Source organism: Aptenodytes forsteri, unplaced genomic scaffold, assembly GCF_000699145.1.
Source record: "Aptenodytes forsteri isolate BGI_AS27 unplaced genomic scaffold, ASM69914v1 Scaffold659, whole genome shotgun sequence".
Classification (NCBI taxonomy): Eukaryota; Metazoa; Chordata; class Aves; order Sphenisciformes; family Spheniscidae; genus Aptenodytes; species Aptenodytes forsteri.
The window spans coordinates 655,153-676,010 of NW_008795299.1; the positions used below are offsets into that span (position 1 = coordinate 655,153).

Here is a 20,858-nt window from a genome sequence, read left to right on the forward strand (position 1 = left end):
GGGGGATGTATGAGGGCTGATTTCTGGCTTCACGGTGTTGGTGTCTTCTGGCTGTTTTAGAGCGCCCGGTTGCCAGGATGGACGGCCCCGGGATGGCCAGCAGCGAAGAGGAAGGCAGCAGCCCCTGCCCGGCCTGGTGCCCCGCTACTCCGTGCTGGAGGCCGTCACCTGGGTGAGGAGCAGCAGGCAGGGCCGGGTGCCCCTGGCTGGGAGGGATGTCGCCAGAAGACCTTGGGGGCGTGAAAGGGGATGGGAGCAGTGGGCACGGCGGAACCCCCAGGGAGGGTAGCTGTGGTGGGAGGGCTCCCCGAAACGGAGCTGTGGCCAAGCTGCCGAATGGAAGCGGGACAGAAAGAGGGAGTGGGGCTGTCTTCCTTGACTTGTGTCTGCTTTTCTTCAGGGAGCGCTCGGTGCGCTGCTTCTGCAGCTGGTCAGACAGATCTCGTGGCTGAGGTCGCTGCCGGACACCAGGAGAGAGCACAGGTCTCTCTGGCTTTCTTCGTTGCCCTCTCAGCAGACAGGTTAGCAGCTCTGGCTTGTGAGAAGCGGTTGTGGGAGGGCCCAGCTGTCGGACAGGATTTCTGCCTCGTGATATGTTAACTAAGACTGGAAGAGAGCTGTTGTGAGAAGCTGACAACCAGCTTTCAAGCTCTCTGGGGAGAGTGAGGGCTGGTATCTGTCAGGGGAATCTCGCTGTTTCTTAACGATTTGGTGCAATCCCACTTTGCATCCCGCATGCCCTTACCTTTGTTTTCTGTTCTGGGCTCTGTTCACTGAACTTTCCTCCTGCTTGGCTTTGCAGTCAGAGCAGAGAAGGACGCTGGGTAGATATACAGTTCGGTGTCGTCTCCTAAAGCAGACACTGCACAGCTAACAGGAACCGTTTTGCACTCTGTATTTCAGTGGTGACTGAAGCCTCAACCAGCTGTCCCGGTGCGCAGCTGGGGTCCCACTTCCTGCAGAAAGGAAGTCCGGAGGTTGTACCAGAGAATTCATCCTCAGGCATCCCCTCAGGGCAAGGAGAGGGCCAGCCCTGGGCAGAAGTAGGTACGTGCAATGTGCTGCGAGGTAGGATACTTGCGGCAGAAGGACTTCTGAGCGTCTGAGTTTCCCCAAGGCAAAGCTAGGAGCCAAGAAGCCTATAGCCATTTATTGACGCTTGAGGAGATAGGTTAGAGTGGAAAGACAGAACTTCAGAGAGATGAATCAGGAGTCCAGAGACAGGAGGAAAAAAGCTCCTGAAGGCAGGGAGGAGCCTGCGCTGTAACTGTGCAGGTGACATCGGCTTTAGCAATACTGGTCTGCCTTAGAAACTGGATGCTGTAATGAGGTTGCTGTCCTTTTATTGTGGGCAATTCAGGCAAATACTGCACCAGTGATCTGGGAGACTTGTCTACGTGGTGTGAAACTAAAGGAATTATTTTCTTCCTGGAAGATGAGGATGTATATTCAAGCGCTTATGCTGTAGATGAGACAGTGGAAGGAGGTGTCAAAGACATTCTTATTAAAAGGAGTTTTATAAAAATAGGAAGTTATCCTTCAAAAAATTTGAAGTCATATCCAGGAAAGCATGTCCTACATGTTACATGTAAAGCCCTATCAAGGAGGATCAGCTGAGGCCTACAACAGGGCTGCTTACTAGATGTATAAACACTTCAGGAAAACTGTTAGAAGCAGGAAGCCTGCTGGAGCAGGTAGAAAGGGGCACAACATATGATCGTGGTGTAGAAGAGGCACATAAAAATCAATCCCACAGATGTTGACTAGACGATGTAAGGTGTTGCAGAAAAGGTCAGAGGGGTTCCCCATTCTTCGCTTTCTTCTGTGCTGATTTAAGCTACTGCCCATCGCTGCTTATCAAACCCATCTCCTGCCAGAGGTTACCATTCCGATCAGTTGGCAAATAGAGCATTTTGTTTCCATGTCTCCTAATTAGCTCCAGGAAAACAGCCAGGTTAATTTACCTAAACTGCCAATTAGACTGTTTAACCCATCTGCTTTTGCCTGGAGCGTATTAAGAAGCACTCAAACACGCTGCCTTGCTGGCAGATTACTGGACATGGACCTCTGGGAGAAGTGGTGGGGAGTAAGTGCAGACGGTGATGCCTTCAGTTGGCACAGCTGAACAGCCAGGAGTGAACGTGCGTCTGTGTCTGACAAACAGTCTCCTGCTGAGAGTCAATAGGAAGAGCTTTTAGGCAAACTGATAAATTGAACAGTGACAAGTCACTAAGGCCACATGCTCTTTGTTCAGATGTTCTTCAGAAGCTATGAAATCACTGAGCCTCTAATGATGATAAGTAATCCGGTGCTTAAATCTGCTGTATGACCAGAAGAATGAACACTGACAAATTGGACGCAGGCTTTTAAAAAGGGGGGGTTGACTGAGCCGCAAAACTGCAAAAAAGGTAATTCTAAGTTGATAGAAACTGTGTTACAGAATAGAGATGTTAGATACCTGGATGAGCGTGCTATATCAAAGAATCAAAGGTCTTGGAAAGATTTAGGAAGCCATTTCTCAGGCCAGCTTGCTCCATTGAAGAGACTTAAGAGAGTTGTAAATCTCTTAAGAGTTCTTCGGAGAAGTCAACAGGCATGTGGAGCAAGATTATCCAGCTTTTAGCTTTCTGAAAATCTTTCAGCCAAGACCTAAAAAAAAAAGCTATCTGGAGAAATAAAGCTGATGTGAAGGAAGAGGGAGGGGCTACTCTTGGGCTAGTAACTCCTTAAAATACAAGAAATAGTTTTCACAATGGAGAGCCATTGCTGGTGGATTCCCCTAAGTGCTTTGTTGAAACCTGCTCTGTTCAGCACAGTCAGCAGTGATTTGGAAAAAAGAGGTGACGAGTGAGGTGGCAGAAGAAGCAAGTGGTACAAAATTATTCAGGACAGTCGACGGTGAAAGTCACAGCAAAAGATTGCACAAGAACGAAAACCAGGGTAATCCCAAGGTAGGTTAAATTAGTATATGCAGGGGAATGTAACTGTAAATACACATACAGAATGAGGAGTGTCCAATTAATAATTAGATTGCAGAGGGAACATTCAAAGTCACTGTGGATATGTTTTTGATAAGGTTAAGTCAGCGCTCAGCAGCAGCGAGGCCAATTAAATGTTAATTATTGTAAAGGAAGGAACTGAGGACGAGACAGTATCGTAGGTTTGTGTAAGTCTATGATGCAGCCACATCTTGAACGCTTAAGGAAAAGACACTCTGTCTTAAAAACAGTAACAAAAATGGCATAGAAAAGGTTGACGAGGAGACAATTACATACAAATAGAGACTGACTCTTCAGCTTAAAAAAGAAGTGGCAGAGGGTGTGCTAGTGCTCTGCGAAACTAAAAGTGTTGAGGAAAGGTGAACAGGGACAAGGCTTTTCATAATACACATATTAATAGGCAGCACAGAAATGATCGGGTAGCGAGTTTGAAAAAAGGCAAAAGACAGTACGTGTTTGGCCAGTGCACAGGTAAATTGTGGAACTCGTTGCTACAGGCCAGAAGTATAAATGGGTTCTGAGAAGTGATTAGGTAAAATTACACATTCAAATTAAACTTAATTGGTCCAGCTGAAACCTCCTGCTCAGAAGATCACAGAACAGCTGATTGCTGGAAAGTTCTGCCAGGAGAAGCGTGAATTTATAATTCCTGTTCCTTACACTTTTTGCCCAAGCATCTATGAGTGTCAGTTGTCAGAGATAATATGTCAGAAATAATTTGATTTTTCTCAATACATAGGTCCTCAGGTTACATTCTCACATTATGCTGTGCATCCATTTTGTGGGAATTTGTTGAGAAAAGTCAGGGTGAAGAGATTCAGTCATTTTCACTGAAGAGTATGAAAAAATGCATAGGTTTGTAATGTGAGAAGTCCTGTGAATCTTTCCGTGGAAAGTTTTAAAGTGAAGCTTGGTGATGCCTTGGTGATACCTTTCTCTCAGAGTATGTTTTGCTTTCTACAGAAAAAGGTGCCTAAGGTTTAGGATTTTTTTTTTTTCCCTGGTGTTTAGCTACCGAAAAAGATCGAGGCTGGCTAAATCAGAATGCAGCAAGAAGCTGGGGAGAGCAGAAGGAGGGGAAGGACAGATGCCTGGCAGATGATACAGGAGAATCTGGTAGCAAAGTCTTGCCATTAGAGAACAGACCTCCAGAACTCGGGGTGGAGCAGAACGTACCTTCACTTCTCCAGTTTGCTGTTGCCAGCAATGGCAAAGGACCTTCTAGAGAGAATTCCATGTCCTCACCCTTTCCTTCAGTGTTTCGGTTAATTTCCAGACTTGCTTGTGCTGGTCTACATATACAGTGACAATCTGTTATTGCTGTCAGCTACTTCGTTACCTCAAGTGGCAAAGATCTTTGTGACGGATCCAAACACCCCAGCTTCGCAGATGAGCCATTCCGGTTTTAAAATAACACAACATGATAGAATCTATTACTTTTAGTGTGTTTAAAAACAAAACTTCAGGAAATTCGTTTAAAAGTTGCTTTAAGTAGCATTCTGGATATTACTATCAGCAAGTCCTCAGCTGCATGATCACATCCTATTTTTTTCATGCAATTTGTGCTTCACATGAAGCTTTTTGCCGGAAGTTAAAGGCACGTAGTGAACAAGCAGGTGATTACAGCCAGTCTCAGTGTTATAGCAGCTGAATGCTGCCCTGGGGAGTTGTATTTTACCCCTGGCAGAACTGTAAAATTCGTTATTTCAATTCTGAGATTACAGACATTTCAAAAGTGTGTTTTCATTTCAAAGCACAATGAAACCAATTGGAAACACTAAAATTTTCCATGAGGCAGAAATCCTGGATTTTGTCCAGCTCTTGTTGTGAATTCATTCTTGTGAAGCGGTTGGATGTTTTGGGATGAGCAATCTAGACTGTCTGTGAGAAGATTATTAATTCCTCATTTGGAGCTAGCTTTGAGGAACATTTGATTACTATAGGATGAACAGTGGGGAAATACCAAATATTTATTAGCTGCTGAATATGTGAGTGTTGGGCATCCGGTTCACTGAAAGCTGCAAGATTGTATGGAAAAAAGGATGCATAGTCATGTCACATCATAGCACGTTTGAAGTAGAAGAAACAAAGTTGCACAGAAAATTCCAACTGTGGTATTCCCAGCTTTTGTGTGCTTTGAACATACAACCTTAAGAATAATTTAATGTGGTTCTGTGTGTGCAGTATAGCAATGAATTTGCTCAAAGCCTGCTTCCTATGAAGTTCTGCTGAAGCTTGACCATTCTTTGGGAGATGAGAAACAAACCGTTGGGGTGAGCTTGTATTGCCTAATGATAGCCTGAAGGTTAATCTAAGCTGGTCTTCTCATTCTGCAGAAGTGGGGTGGGATACTTTGCTGCCGGGGGGTGCTTTTTTTTTTCTCCGTTTACTGCTGAAGGAACCTAAGCGTTGTTTTTAGACTGTGTGCCTGGTATTGAGGCAGCTGCTCTGAAACAGTCGAGTCGTAAAGATCATGATATCCCTGAAGAGTTTTGATTTGAGGCTTGCCAAGCCTCAAAGGTGCGTTCCGAGAGAACTCAATAATCTAGTCCTTCAGGAGGTAGGACTGGGTGTCACGATCGGTTGGTCCCTATGTTTTCTTCCAAATGACCTTATGTGCTCCGGGAGTGGTAACTCTAATCTGGGGAAATTCCTGGGATTTGGGTGAGGAGGGATTTCCAGTGGGAGAGGGGCATGAGACAGTTTTGCAAGGTGATAAAATTCAGAATTAGTTTCCTGTTTATTTTTCATGGGGGAATGGTTTGTCCAAATTACAACATGTTTTCTCAGTAAATGACGAATCTCGGATTTAGGAGTAGATGTCTATGCCAAATGTAAAGTTTCTTAAAAGCATGAATGTACTAATGTTGTTTAAACAAATAGTTGGGAGAATTTTTAATACAGACAATTTTTTTTCACGAGACTTGCTGTTGTATGTATGCCAAAAAATCAAATTACATCATGAGGGAGATACCTGAACAAGAGATGGAGTCTTACGGAGAGAAAGATCAGATAATTTTATGCCTGATCTGCAAATAAATGTAAAGCACAACTAATAAATTCACAGATTATATTACTTTCGATGGAGTGATGAATAGAAATTGTATTTTATCTGAACAAGCCCCACTCACCCAACAAGCAAGATCGCTATGGCAAACACATTTTAATACATCCAGGGGGGAATTATTTATCTGGGAATAATGAAGCTGCAGCTGGAACATAGGCCACGGCTTCATGTGCATTGTAAGACGGTGCAGGCACTGCGAGAAGCAATCCTGCCTGTTGCAGAGTCGTTTCTGTCGCTGTGCCGGCACAAGTGCTTGTGTAGCCGTATAGTGCCAGGAATCAAGGAACTGGGCCCCCAGAAGGACTGATTTTTTTTTTACTCATATTAGCTCCCTGCTCTGCAGCCACACAGCTTGAGAGGGAGACGGGGAGACACGGGGAAGGCACAGCTACTTCTTGCGTTAGCAGCACTGGCTTGAAGTGATCCAGGCATCAGCACCTGGTGTCAGGTGCCCGGTGGGATCCAGCTGCTTATTGTGATTCAGGTTAAAAATAATTGGCCTCAGTCAGCCCTCCCCTGTTCATCCCCTTTGCTGGAGGTCACCATCCTCTTAGAGTAGCTGGTGTAAACGCCTGTGTAATCACTTCCAGCACAATTCTGTTAAGAGCAAGGTGGCTTAGCTTTTGCTGTAGATGTTTTCGTTAGATAATTCTGATTGAAACTGGTCAGATAGTGGCTGAACGTGTGGTTGTGCCAGCGTGTCTAAGAGGGCAGCGATGAGCGAGTGGGGCACATTGGGGTGATAACCTAAGCCTGCATACGATGCAGCTGGAATAGCATGTCTGATCAGCCCCTTGCAGAAGCAGAACTGTACCCTGGAAAGAAATTACCTGGAAAAGGAGCTAGGGAGGCAAGCACCTAAGTGTGAGATCTCGGTGTGATACAGTGAGAATAGGAGCACGGTTCTGATACATGCAAACTAGGCAGTTACGAATTCAAATAAGGAGGCAATTTTACCCTTCCTATGACACTGGTGAGAGGGTCCGCACTTCAATAACAATGTTGAAAATTCAGGAATAGTGGCAAAAAGTCATAAAATTAATCAACTCAGGCAGAAAAGTACTTCATTTGAAAGACATGAACAGCACAGTCTGTTTAGAATCACAGATGAGAATCAAGAGGGGTTGATTAGTCGTATCGGGACTTTCAAAAGGAGAATGGGCTTTTTAGTAAAGAGAAAAAAAGCCTAGAAGAGCCAGCGCCTGGGAGCAGAAACGAGATGTATTTTAATTTGAAATGAAGCGCAGAGGTTTAAAGCAGCGATTACAAGTTGCTGGAACAAACTTTCAGAAGAAGCGGGAGATCCTCTACCTTTTGGTGTCTTCAAATCAAGACTGGGGGCCTTTCTGGAGGAGGTGCATTAGCCAGCTGCAGATTACAGGGCTGTATTCATGTGGCGCTTGGTTGCTTTTGATACAAAGGTCAGACTGATCCGTGTTCCTTCTGTTCTTAATGTCCCTGACTGGGTGGGCGATCGGTCCTCTAGGAAAGAGCTGTGGATTAGAGAGAATGGGAAGAGGAGGAAGAGGCGAAGATACAGCATTGCTTAACCCTGCTTTTTTTGTTCTTTTTTTTTTTTTTTTTTTTTAACGTAGGGGAGTTCCAAATCCCTGAGAGCTCCAGCTTGGAGCCAGTTCTCCGCAGTGCAAAGGTACACTTTCATTTTTCACACCCTCCGTCTGCACCTGAGGCCCCTTCCCTACAGGAAGACATCTCAATGCAACCCCAAGCACAGCCTGAGCAATCCACTCACACGCAAGACTGTTTTCTGCCCTGCACAGCTGGAGGCCAGGAGAAAGAGAGATGTGACATGCTGCCCTCTGCTTTAGCCAGAGCAAAGTTCCAGGAACTATAAACTGGCATCCCCATCCTTTAAGGTGTCTATGTAACAGGGGTGCTAGTAGAGAAGCACTGAAGGAAAATGGCAAAAAAAAAACCCCAAAACAAACAAAAAACCCCCCACCCTATCCAGTAGCCCTAGTCTGTTCTTGTGTAATTTGCATTTTGATGCAATCTTTCACTAGGTGATTACATGCTGTTGCTATTTTGGTTTTTACCAGACAACCCATGACTGGAGAAGGTGGTGCCACTCCTCCTAAAGCTGCAAGTCAGGGCTGGCTCTTGTCTGTTATAGAGAGGAAGACATTTTGGGCTTGAAGAGGGTGCATCAGCTTGAGAGTCACAAGGCCGTAAATTATATTATTGTTCTTGTTGTGATTAAACCTGCTAATTCCTTGCAATTCACAGTCTTAGGTGCAGATGATTCCCCATTTTAAAAATCAGTCAGCTGTGCAATTGCTCAAGGACAGTGTGAACAGAGTGGAGATAAATTCAGTATTTAACAGAGTGGGATCCTCTCTTTGACGTGAAGTGACCTCTGCTCCCCCACCAGAAAGGCGTTCACCTGGTCTGCCGAGGGGGTGAGCGTCGAGCTCCCCATCCTAGGAGGAACCACTTCTGCAGGGCCCATAGGGAGAGTCTCTAGCTCCTTCGTAGGTCGTGGGGCAGGTCTCAGGAGAGGAGAGGAGTCAGTCCATGTCTTGTCCTCTTGTGAGCAGCCCTGAGTGCTGGCTGAGCAGTAAGGCTGTTCGGCGGCAAGGGGCATTTTTGCTCCATGACTTCCCCGAGTGCGGAGGCATCTCGGCTCGCGTGCAGTGTGCACTGCTGCCGCTCGATGGCACTGAATTTGTACGCAAGCTTGGAAGCTAAAGCTGCAGGCCAGGCTAATCCTCCTCCCACCTCCCAGAGCTGTGGTACAGTAAAAAATACTGTTCATTACTGAGAAAGAAAAGACGTTGTCTCTGCTGTGCAGGATTTTATTAGGAGTGTGCAGTGTTCAGTAAGCTGACAGTGTGGGCTCAGCTTGAATTGTGTAAAGCATATACAAATATGTCAATGCATGTTTGGCAGAGACTGTTTGTGCTGTTGACATGATGCGGGAGAGTGAACGAGGGCTAACGTTACTTTTGAAGGGGGGAGTTATGAGTGGTATCGGGTATTTGCTAAATTCTGAAAGGTCTGATGATGTCCGAGAGGCTACACCAAGCTCCCTGGCCAGAGGGGAGGCGAGCAATGTCCACACAGCTTCCCTAACTAGATGGCTGTGTAGGACAGGGAGATTTTTTTTGTGGACACGTGACACCAGATTACATCACCCTCCTGATAACTAGAGTACAGTACAAATGTGTCTCACTGCTCGGTTTCCAAGAAAGAATCTCCTATAGGGTTTGTATGTTTTTGCTGTCTTAATAGCTTTCCTCTTTAACTCCTCAGGGTGACCCAGCTCAGCGAGGGCATTTGGAGGAAGCTGCTTTCCAATTGCAGCAGATTTTCCGGATTGACATTTCCATTGCATTGAATATCCTCGGTAATGTGGACTTGGATTTGTTTTCTCCTTAAACCACGCGTTTCTCTTTTTGGAGGACCTCCAAATTGGTGTAGGTCTTGTGTGAAGGCAGAGATAGCATATACCCAAGCTGAAGCCTCCTTTCAGCAATTTCAACTGTGCTTTGAGAGATTTATTGCCCTTTGTCCCATCCTGCCACCTGATTTATATCAGCATATTTAAATCCAGGCTCGGTTGAAGCCTGTACTGTTGTCCTGACATCTGTAGTTGGAAATTAAGCCATCTCTGTCTTTTTTGCTACACAAACTGTCATATCCTTGTATCCTTTTTCATTGTCTGAGATCTCAGTCTTCCTGGCAAGCTAAAAAAGCAATTGCAGAATTGCAACTCTAAGACGAGCTGAAGGAAGATGCAATGATCCAAGAAAAAAATCCCTGCCCTATATACACCACTAGTTGCAGCACTAAAAAATCGAGCCGCTTCTGTGCAAACCATACGTTGTGTTAGCCCCTGATCCTTCTTTGCAATGAGACTAGAAAAACCCCTAAAACGCAGTGTTGCCATTTTTCCTATGGAAACTTTGGTCCTGTGGAATGAGGGTTGGTGAGCCAGCCAGAAGTGGACCGGAGCACTTGGCATGCGCCGAGGAAGGCCCAGTAGCTGCGGGGGAGGTTGCTTCATTTGAGGCTGCATTCTGTCCATTTTCTTTTTCCCTGTTTCTACGTTGTGTTCTTCTCAGGGATTGAAAGTATGAGAGCGGGCCATTACAGGATAGCCTACACCTGCTTCAAACTGGCAGCAGATCGAGGCTACAGCAAAGCCCAGTTCAATGTGGGTCTGTGTTACGAACATGGCAGAGGCACGGAAAAAGACTTGGAAAAGGTATCCACGGCTTGTAGGGTTGTATAAGTGCGGCACAGACCAGGAGAGTGGTCTTTGTTGGGTGCACAGGCACCTTTCTCCTTTTGCATGGGTGTGACAGTCTCTGAAGTCTCGTTAGAAAATGCTGGAAATAATATAAACTGTGGGTTTGCAGTGCTGCCGTCGGTGTCATAGATCCCCTCAGAGACGTGCTACTGAAATCCCCTTTCTCATAGCTTCTGAGGTCTTCTCGTAGGTACACGGGCTGTGCCGCTAGCACCCAGGAGAGTACCAAGGAGAAACCTGTCATGTTACTGTATTTAAAACACTATTGCACATCCGAGGGCTTCTTTACATCTCGAGCCGTCCAGTTTGCATACCTTAACTACAGCCTGCCATCTAGTGCATGCTGGCCGTAGTCAGCATCTTCTGTAGCTGGAAAGATCTGCAGAGGCGGCTTGTTTGGAGTAATTGTGCAGATCCCCCTTGGCACAGAGTAAGCTTTGGTATTGTTGGCCCAGTGCCACCCCCTTCAACATGGGGAGTTTTGACTAGAGAAGGCAGGGTGGTTAGAGGGCTCTCGTATAGTCGCAGTCCACTGTCTCACTTAAACAATCTCATGTTCTTCGGCGGGGAGGTGTGGGACAGCTGCTGGGGTAAGCGTGTGCAGCTTGTGATAGATCTAGACAGAGAGGTTAAGCTTGTCCTGGCCAGAGGGGAGTCATGTCATGTTTGAGGGCATGTATTACATGAATCACACAAGTGTGTTTCTCTCTTTCCAGGCAGCTTTTTATTACTACCAGGCGGCCAGCAGCTGTCACCCCATGGCACAGTACCGCTACGCTAGATACTTCTTATGCCACAGACCTGAAAATGAATGGGACAGGCATCAGAAGGCAGTGACTTTCCTGGAGCAAGCAGCAATGGCCGGGATTACAGAGGTTAGTGTCCACAGCGTGGGAGTTCATAGGAGAGAGCCAGCAGAGAACCCCGTCTAAAGGATTTGAACCACAAGACATCCTAGAAAGCAGCATCTGTGGGACTGGAAGCAAAATTCTTCCAACATATTTATACTCCTGACAGTGTATGGGAGACAGCGCTGCCTGCAGATGGGAGGCAGCTAGGTACCCACTGTGTCAGCAGTGTTGGTTGTCTGTTTTGCTGTTGGGCTTTTTAATGTGGCTCTTAGATGAGACACCTGGATTAGACCATTGGCTTAGGAAAACTGACCTACAGTTGAAAATGTAGCTCTGTGTTTCGTCTCCTCTCAATTCCGAGAGTACAGGTCGCTTTGATGGAGGAACTTCCATGAGATGCTTGAAGTAAGAACAGATCCTCATATTGTATCTGTGACTTTTCAAGATGATTCATCCACATGGATCTGTGTACCCTGCCCTCCTTTCCCACTCTTTAGGAGATGCATTTAGGCATGTGCCATCTTGTGTTGTGAATGCCAGTCGTTCTGGCAGTGACTGTATCTCACGTAGCACGCTGTTCCAGGAAGTGCATCTGCTGTATCTTACAGACAGCTCACGAGTAGGAGCCGTTCTCTGGCTCTGACTTCCACAGTGCAGTTTGAAACGATATTCTGGGTCTTACGGTGTTAGTATGGTGATGTTACTGCATGTATAGTGGAGTTCTGTAGATCAAATGTGATTTTTCGTGTTTAGCATGTCAGACTGATTTTTTTCTAAGACAGGCTCTGCAGCAAGCAGGGTACTTTGCACACCCATCTTGCAGCAGTAACCCCGGCATTTGAACAACTTGCAAAATCAGTAAAAGAACTGGAATAATTAATGGAGAAAATCCTGGCTAATTTGTATCGTGTGGTTTTGTTGCAGGCACAGGCTTGTCTTGGAGTGTTCTACATGAGAGGACTGCAACCTAAGGAAAAGAGAGGTCTGAAGTACCTGCTGCTGGCAGCGAAGAACGGCGTAAGTAATCCCTTTGCAAGCTATGATTGTTCTCAGTTTGGGGTCATTGCAGGTTACAGGTGGCAGATATCAGGACTTCTTGGAAATGGGAGCGAGTGTCAGGATTTTACTGCACAGTCTGAAAGGATGGAGTCGAGCCTGGGTGCATCTTGGAGAGGAAACAGGCCCTGGGGCGCAGACTCTACAAAACATGAATATAGGAACAGCCCTATTGGGTTGGAGTAGTTCTTACAGCACCAGTGCTTATATTCATCTAGCATAATTTTACAGGTTTCCCATTATGGAGCGTCTACACCCTCTTCAGTCAAACTCTTTCACTACTGTATCATTTTGAGGACTTTGTTATGTCTGTCTCTAATCTGTTCTTCAAAATTGGCCCATTATTTCTTGCCTTCTATAGAGAGGATGAAAAGACTGTTTCTGTTTCTTTGCAGGGACCTTTAACGTACTTAAATACTTGAATCTCCATTCAGCCTTCCCCCGTTGTTGCAGTTTCTCTTCACGCGTCATGTTGTCTAGATCCCCAACCATTTTCTTGCTTGCTGTTGAACTCTCTCCAAGTGACACAGGCTTGCTTTTTTTTTTTTGAAGGGCAGTGCCACAATCTCTGCATAGCGCTGCTCCTGAACCCTTACCAGCACTTAGAGGAGTAGAAGTATGACAACCCATGTCTTGCAGCCAGGTTTCTGCATCCCACAGTTCTGTTTCTTTACAGCACTGTGACATCGTTCGCTCATTTTCAGCTTGCACTGCATTGTAATAGCTAGTTTTTTCTGAAGAACTTACTCATTTTAACTTCAGTTCTTACAGCTTTTGTGTAATGGAAAATAATTAATAGCTATTCCCTCTTCTTCTGGCTAATACTTCTGATTCTGTTGCCTTTTAGTATGTCCTTTCTGAGTCATTTCTTTTGCAGGCTGCAGAGCGCTAGTTTAGTTTGTCTCTCCATGTAGTTAAGCTGTTCCATTTTGCTTGTCAGTCTTCTCTCTATTTTTCTAATTCTCCTTTGACCATTTTCAGATGCTTGGACTAAAACTGGACACAGGATGGAGACATGCCAGGGATCTGACATAATGAGATCCTCTGCTTTGTTCTGTATTCCCTTCCAATAATTCCTAATATTGTTTGCCCTTTTGCCTGCTACTGAGCAGTGACTTGATGGTTTCAGGGAACTATCACAGTGACTCACAAATTTCTTTCTATAAGCACTACTTTGCATTTGTCAACGCTAAGTTTCCTCTGTGACTGTTGCCCACTCTTAGTCCTGAAGATCTTCTCTAATTAATTCTTTACAGTAAATTTGATCACTCTCAATGACACTACATCACTTGCAAACTTTACCACTTCAGTTGTCACCCACTTTCAAGAATCCAGACTCTGTCAGATCACTGGTGAGATTAGACCTGACTAGGCCCAGCAGCTCAGACATCACGTTCGTGATGGTTGATACAGTATTTAATTCCAAATCTGCTAAAGATCTCTCATAAGCTGCATCACTGACTCCCTTCTTCCAGCCTGATGTCAGATGCGTATGCTGCACGATATAACAATGAATTATCTCATTAAATAGTTGATTGTCATTTACTGAATGCCTAGTAAGCACTTAACAACAGAAAATCTAGCAGGTAACTGCAGGTCCCAGGGGTACCCCCCAGTATATCAGCGTTTTGCATGTTTTGGTCACAGCCATGACAGTTCTCAGAACTCAATCATCTTTCCCCATCTCTGCTTCCCAGTGGATGCTGGCTGCGGATGTACCATCAGCTCCCTGGGATGTGACCCCTCACATTCTGCTGGGAGAAGGACTCCACAAGTATGTTCTTTTCCCATTACCCTGGAGCATGAATTTACTTTCAGATGGTTAAAAGACTGCTGGACATGGGTGAAGCAAGGACGGCACCATTTAGCTACAACTCCAAAAAAGGGAAAACAGGCACAAAAAGTCATGTGTTCAGTGTTTCTCTCTCAGGTTGTTGCTCTGTGCTAGAGCCGAGGGGGGAACTTTGACAAATGTTCTTCCAAATAGTACAATGCTTCAGAGAACTGCATTTTACTTTGGTTACCACTTTTTATCCTCCCTTATTTTATGTGTGCAACCATAGAATATAAAAAACATATTAAAGAGTGTTGTTGGAGAACTGAGTCTGACCTTCAGATTTCAAAGTGTATCGCAGTCACTTATGCCATGCTAATTTGGGGATCTCTTCTCCTTGTGGTCTTGTCTTCGAGATGTTCATCATATAAGAGACGGCTAGTGGAATACTTCATACTTATTTAACCCTGTCTCTTGTCACATCTGAAGTGCCAATCCTTCAACATGTTTATCTCATCTCTAAAGAAGTTTATTGCTGTCATAAACTGAGACTTGCAACATTTTGCAAAGCACCCACTCATTGAGTTCTTCGCTTTCCTCTACCAGCTACATCCCAGACAGCAACACTTGCAATATGTTAATAAAGCCATGAGAAAAGAAAACTTGCTACTTACTTCCTTTTTTTCCTTCTTTTCTTTTTTGCAAAGCCTTGTTTAGATCATGTTTCTGGCAGTCATACTCTTCAAGTTATGTTGCTGGCTTTTCTGCTGGAAAAGGTCTGTGTGACCACTAGCCCATTCCATCCTTTCAATGTCTTCGGGACCGTCGTCTTGGTTTTTTACTATCTGCGAGACCCTTTTCCTCCCATTGGACCTCAAAAATAAAAGTGCACGGCTGACACATAAACAGATCATAGGTTTGGATTTGGCTTCACTGACCCATCTGCAGTGACATCCTCTACTTTCTAGTTCATTCTCAGCAGTTACATATGTCTGAGTAGTTTAGGTGCTTTTTCTCTAGCACTTATTTGCTTGACTTCACTTCTGCTGCTTGAGATTTCTTCTGGAATATAATTAGGTGGGGCTGAGCAAGATAGCAGTGTGCTGTTGTGTTGAAGGCCTGATAGCCTGATGCTGCCAAGGGGAATCTTCCAACCCTCGGCAGCAAGTACCTCTCTGGCATTCGTTATGTTTTTACAAGACTTCTGCGTGAACTGTAGTAGGGCAGTCCAAAGGGCGTGCTCAGAGTTTGGGTGTGATCAGGATGTGGGTGCAGTCAAGGCTGCCCAAGTCCTCTTAGCTCTGACCCCTGAGACAATCAGGGTGCTCTGCGGAGACGGCTGTTCCGTTGTTCCCATGACACAGACCTGGACGTTGAAGGGAAATTGGTGAATTTAATTGGAAAGGGATAGGAAGGAGCGGAATCAGAGGTAGCTGGTAAGAAATTCTGCTTCACTGTGTGCTCGGAGAAGGGACTAAATTGCTGAAGATATGGTCTGAGGGATAGAGGAATAAACTTTAAAGAAGGTGACCAAAGATAGAGCAGTAAACTTTAAAGAAGGTGTTAAAGACTCTCTGTTCTCCTTTTGTGTGCTGTTGTCACTTCTCCATCGTGTGGGGCTGATTGCTGTGCTTTCTCCTGTGGCTAGGATGCCCAAAGCAGGTATCACGTGGGCGTTTGCTATGAGAAGGGCCTTGGAGTGCAGCAGAACCTGGCAGAAGCGATTAGACACTACCGACAGTCAGCTGCTGCAGGGAACAGGAACTCCCGAGAGAGACTGCGAGTGTTAGAAGAGGAGGTGGAAGGTACCGCGGGCAGTGGGGGAAGAGGGTGTGCGGGACTGCATCGTGTAGTGACCCCATAAAAGCAGGGCCCATATTGCCAGAGGAAGGGTGGCACAGGGCCATGGCAAAAAGGAGTCCTTTTTACTGAAGGGAAGGGAGCACTTTTACTTTTCAGTTTTTCCACTTCTTGCCAGTTATTTCCAGTCGAGCTGAAGAGGAGAAGCTGTTCCCATAGTATGATGCATCATTAATATCTTGTTTTAATGTACTTTCAGATGTGCAAACAAAGCATCCATTCCCTTCCGGAATAAGAGCCTCTTCATCTAGCCCCTGTTTCTGGGCTATTGAGCGTGTGCCTGCAGGCCTCCACGCCACCCAGCCAAGACAATCTGCCCTAACCCTGCCCCATTCTTGGAGCGCAGACGGACTCCACATGATGACGCTTGGCAGTGCAGGATGGAGCCGTGCCCTCAGAAACAGGGCAACGCCGCTGGAGCTGCAGTGCTTGGAGCCCCACCACTGCTGTTACTAGAGCAGTCAGTAAGTGAAACAAGCAGGCAGAAGGGAAGGCAGCCCTTCTTAGTCTGCGTGGGGCTGGAAGCAGGCTAGCAGTGAGTGGAAAGAGAAAGCTTGCTGTTAGTGGGACAGGAGCCATTTTTAAATACCGGGGTTTTGAGAATAAACCTTGTGATATCTCCTATGCCACCATGTCGTCTGGCCCTCTACCTTCCAATACAAGGACCTTTCTTATGCTCCTACGTTTCTCTGTAGAGCTACGTATAGACTCCCACCATGCCACGGTGATATGATTTGGGGCTATAATTCCAGCAGCCCTCCACATCTTGCACACGGTCCCCCAGTGAGGTTTACAAGCCACCATATGGTGATGTTGGCAGTTAACTCTGTGATGGGCCTGGCCTGCGCCCTCTCAGGCAATTTGATCTCACTTCAAGGCTAGCTGTTCCCACAGTGGTTCTGCTACCAGCACAATCTGGGCTTGTCTCTACATTGCCATTGTGGCAGTTTAATCTGCGTGCAAGCAAGAGAGTGCATTCTTATTATTAGGGCACAGGTTTTTGTGGGATATGGCTTACAGATCCACCTGTACTGGTGAAAGTAACGGCTGTCCTCAGCCATCCTGCGCCGTTGTCAGTGCCCTTCGGTCCCCAGTTATTATTCCTTCAGCTCTGGCAGTAAGCTGCTCTCAGGGGTACACCCCTTTGAGTCACGATGAGCAAGGTTTTCTTCAAAATTTACATTGTACATGTTTGCTAAGCACGCCAGCTCATTTTCACTGAAGTGGAAAAGGGATGCTCCCAACGGGCAGTAACCACTGTCAGGCAGACAGTGGCAAGCAGCTGGTATGATAATTTCTTCAACTGGGGCAGCTGAATCCGGAAAAAGACGTTTGTCCACACCAGTTTAAACTGGTTCAAGGGCATCTGTACAAACTGTCCAGCTTCCTGTAGCCATGGTGCTCTGGTGATTTGTGTAGATCAGGCTCTGAAAAACAAAGGCAGTGGCCCCATCCTGAACTTGCTGTGGTCTCCATTCAGCAAGGGAGGGGCACAGCCAGAGCTCAACACATCTGATTGTTCTTCTAGTCTGGTCTCTCTTTCTGCTCAGACCAAACTTTCTTAGACCATTTCCTTTATCAAGCAGGATACAATTAGCAGGAAATTCCTCGGGTGGATTTCCTATTCTGTGATAATCCACAGCGTGCTTACGCGGTGGTCAGGACAGGATGGGGGTAAGGGTTGGGGGGGTTGAAAGCAGTTTGCAGAATCAGGAAATTGAACCAAGAGAGGAATTTGTCTCCTTTTTAGTCATCTTATTATAATGTATTTTTGTGTAAAGTTTGTCCTTTGACAGGCACATCAAAGTAACTTTCCAGAGGAGGATGTGAGGTGCTGTGTGTTTGTCCCCTGTGTGCGTTCCCAAGATGCAGAGGAATCCCGTAGGGCTGCATCTCCTCACAGTCACAGAAATGCCTCCCTCGTGGTTTGCACAGCTGCATCTCAGTTAGAATTTGGCTCACTGTCATTGTTTTGGTGCAACAGCCTGTTTTGTTTGTGAAACAAAACAGCAAGACATTTCTATTAGCAGCGCGGCAGTATTAGCAGGCTGGGGCAAACATCAGCGTAGTGGGGTCATCTGTAAAGCACTTTGGAGACTCCAAATACAACAGTGGATATTTTGGATATTAAAGAGTCTACCTGGGGAAATCTTACTCTGTTGCTTTTGCCATTTGGTCCCAAGAGCAGCAGAAAGGGGTAGCTTTCTCATTTACTCTGCTTTAAATTATCTGTATGATTGTCTGCTGCTGTGGCTTGTGTGTGTACATGCTAAAAGCAGGGCACTGCCACCTCTAGGTGCGTGGAAAAGGAACACAGGTAAGACACCCTTGAGATGCTCCAGAATCATGTCTGCTGGGGCTTGCTGCCTGTTCTTTTTCAACTTAACAGTAAAATAAAAGCCAAAAATATCACCCGAAGACACCTGATGCGACAGCCCCACCATGAGCAAATTAGCTTTGGGGAAACCTGTGTTGTGAACTGCGGTATCTGTGGAGAAGTCCGTTCAGTATGTTTAACGTGACGATGGTGAAGGAAAGAAAGCAGTGTGTATAAAGCACTGCTGGCCCTGCACTCTCATGGAGGGGAGGCTGGCAGCCTCTTCTCAGCCTCGCTTTTGTAGTCACTGAGCAAGCAACGACGTGCATTGCTAGCAGTGGAGGCAATGGCTTACCCTCATTCCCATAGCGTGGGCTATAGCCTGTTCAGCCTGGAGGAGAGAAGGCTTTGGGGAGATCTTATTGCAGCCTCTCAGTACTTAAAGGGGGCTTATAAAAAAGATGGCGGCAAACTTTTTAGCAGGGCCTGTTGCGACAGGACAAGGGGGAATGGCTTTAAACTAAAAGAGGGTAGATTCAGACTAGATATAAGGAAGAAATTTTTTACGCTGAGGGTGGTGAAGCACTGGCCCAGGTTGCCCAGAGAGGTGGTGGATGCCCCATCCCTGGCAACGTTCCAGGTCAGGTTGGACGGGGCTCTGAGCAACCTGATCTAGTTGAAGATGTCCCTGCCCATGGCAGGGGGGGGGGGGGGATGACCTTTAGAGGTCCCTTCCAACCCAAACTATTCTATGATTCTATGACTCTCCTCTCACCTATGCAGCCGCTTTGCCAGCATGCCCCAAATTTGTTCTGGTGTTTTCTATCATAGTTGGAAGGCACAAACTATGGTACAGAAGAGTCCTATGTGTGCACGATCCAGAAGCGCTTACCTGCCATCCGTGCACTGCTGCCTAAGCCTACAAATGCACTCCAGATGCTTATGCCACTGTTGTCTTTCCATTCTCTGCAAGTGCACGTCCCCATGGTTAACAACACCTGTGAGCTTCTTCCTCTGTTACTAGTATCTGTATCTTAGTTTTCCTACCCATGCTATTATCCTAAAACTGTCTTATAGCTCACATACATACAGATCAAAGTGAAAACCTGTAATATGGTTGAAGCTTGTGACTGAATATTTCAAAACAGTGTTTTCACACTTCCCTTTTCCCAGGTTACCTTTGGCAGACTCCAGCCATCTGTTGTCTGCTTCTGGGCAAGGACTACGCTCCAAAATCCAATGGCCTCAAAAGGGAGCATGGAGAAGGGAATTGTGGGCACCTAGTGCAGCTATAGCAGAGATGCCAGAGCAGAAGTGCTGATTTTGGGGCATTTTACAAAATGCCAAGTTCACAGTGGTAGAACCACAAAAGCTGAAAGGATCAGTGGGAGATGACAGGCAGATCTCCCTTTCTGAGTTGCCATTTCAGGCTTTCTGCAGGCACGTCATTATGTCACCTATAGTGCACCTTGTTCCAGAGATGGTAGTGTTAGAAAAAAACAATTTTATTTAAATAAGAACTAAGATCCTGGAGCCCAACTCTGCAGCATGTTGCAGAGTCCATGACCGCAATATTTTATCGTCTGTGGTGCACAGTCTATAATGATGTAGATGTAGCTGACTGCGTTGTGCTTGTGGTTAACCTAACAACCCCTCCCCTCAATCGGCCCGCCCTGGGAGGAAAGGGCCCTCCTGCTGCTGGGTGACTCGAGCGTGATGGTAAGGTGAAAGATGCGGGTGGAAGAGGAGGAAAGGTAGGAAGGCAAGAACAGGCTGGTAGAAGGGAACTAAACAAGGTGAAGTCAGTCATGGAGAAATTCGATGGGGTGAGGCAAAGGAAGAAATGTGCCTGTCGTGATCAGTCTAGATGTGGATGATGCAATGACCCTGTTAAAGCACACGTGTGCACCCCAAATGCAGAAAGCGGCTCTGTCTGACTCTTATCTCCTTATCACAGCTGCCAAGCTGCCTACAGAACAGGAGCACTGTCTTCCAGTCCAAAGCTCTTCCCACGTGCCGACAGCTGCCGCAGAAGCCCCGAGCCTGTTTCATTGTGGACTTGGACCTTCTGGGACAAAATCATTTCAAAGAGGGTGCTCATTTCTGAAAGGAAAGTGCTGGCCAGTCTTGTCCCAGCGGCATTCGAGTCAGCCCCAGCACCTTTGCCGAAGGTCTCAAAGGTCCTTGGTTTCTCCTGCCTTGCAGCTTCCTCATCCTGAGGTGAATGCAGAGAGTCAGGGGAGAAGATGTTGTCCTTGTAACTACTGGTGAGCGGCAAGGAGAGCCGAGCCACCCATGCTGGGTCAGCAGCCGTCAGCCTCTTGAGGGCCAGCTCTGGAGGGAGTGAAAACAAGAACTGTTGGTGAGACGTGGAGTAGAGGAGACCACAGGAGAGAAGAGGGGAGGGGGGAAGAAAGGAAAAAAAAAATCGCGAAATGAGGAGACTTCCTGAAATCAACTGTGAGAGGACTGATTGTAAACAGGTCTAGAGAGAAGCTACCAGCAGCATCATTTAAACCAGCAGCTTATAAAAACCAAACTAGAACTGCTTTAAAACTACTGGGGTTTTTGTTTCCTTTTTTTTAATATAATAACCGTTAGGATCACTTTGCTTTCTCATTTGTTGCAGCCTCAAGTGGCACTTCACTAAATTGTTAGCAA

The 20,858-nt window shown here is 46.1% G+C and overlaps 2 protein-coding genes across 2 annotated transcripts in view; one reads left to right on the forward strand and one right to left on the reverse strand.

The window, feature by feature from the left end:
- KIAA0141 (KIAA0141 ortholog) overlaps positions 1-20,240 on the forward strand; it is a 23,248-nt gene extending 3,008 nt beyond the window's left edge. The window contains exons 2-12 of the mRNA XM_009279344.2: positions 61-172; positions 401-521; positions 904-1,047; positions 7,662-7,717; positions 9,340-9,433; positions 10,152-10,294; positions 11,056-11,214; positions 12,115-12,207; positions 15,669-15,825; positions 16,080-16,344; positions 20,155-20,240. Of these exons, the coding sequence (XP_009277619.2) occupies positions 61-172; positions 401-521; positions 904-1,047; positions 7,662-7,717; positions 9,340-9,433; positions 10,152-10,294; positions 11,056-11,214; positions 12,115-12,207; positions 15,669-15,825; positions 16,080-16,336 (1,336 nt within the window). The 3' untranslated portion in view covers positions 16,337-16,344; positions 20,155-20,240. The remainder of the gene's footprint in view (positions 1-60; positions 173-400; positions 522-903; positions 1,048-7,661; positions 7,718-9,339; positions 9,434-10,151; positions 10,295-11,055; positions 11,215-12,114; positions 12,208-15,668; positions 15,826-16,079; positions 16,345-20,154) is intronic.
- Positions 20,160-20,858, reverse strand: part of PCDH12 (protocadherin 12) — a 9,692-nt gene continuing 8,993 nt past the window's right edge. Inside the window, exon 4 of the mRNA XM_009279350.1 lies at positions 20,160-20,531. Coding sequence (XP_009277625.1) covers positions 20,167-20,531 — 365 coding nt within the window. The 3' untranslated portion in view covers positions 20,160-20,166. The remainder of the gene's footprint in view (positions 20,532-20,858) is intronic.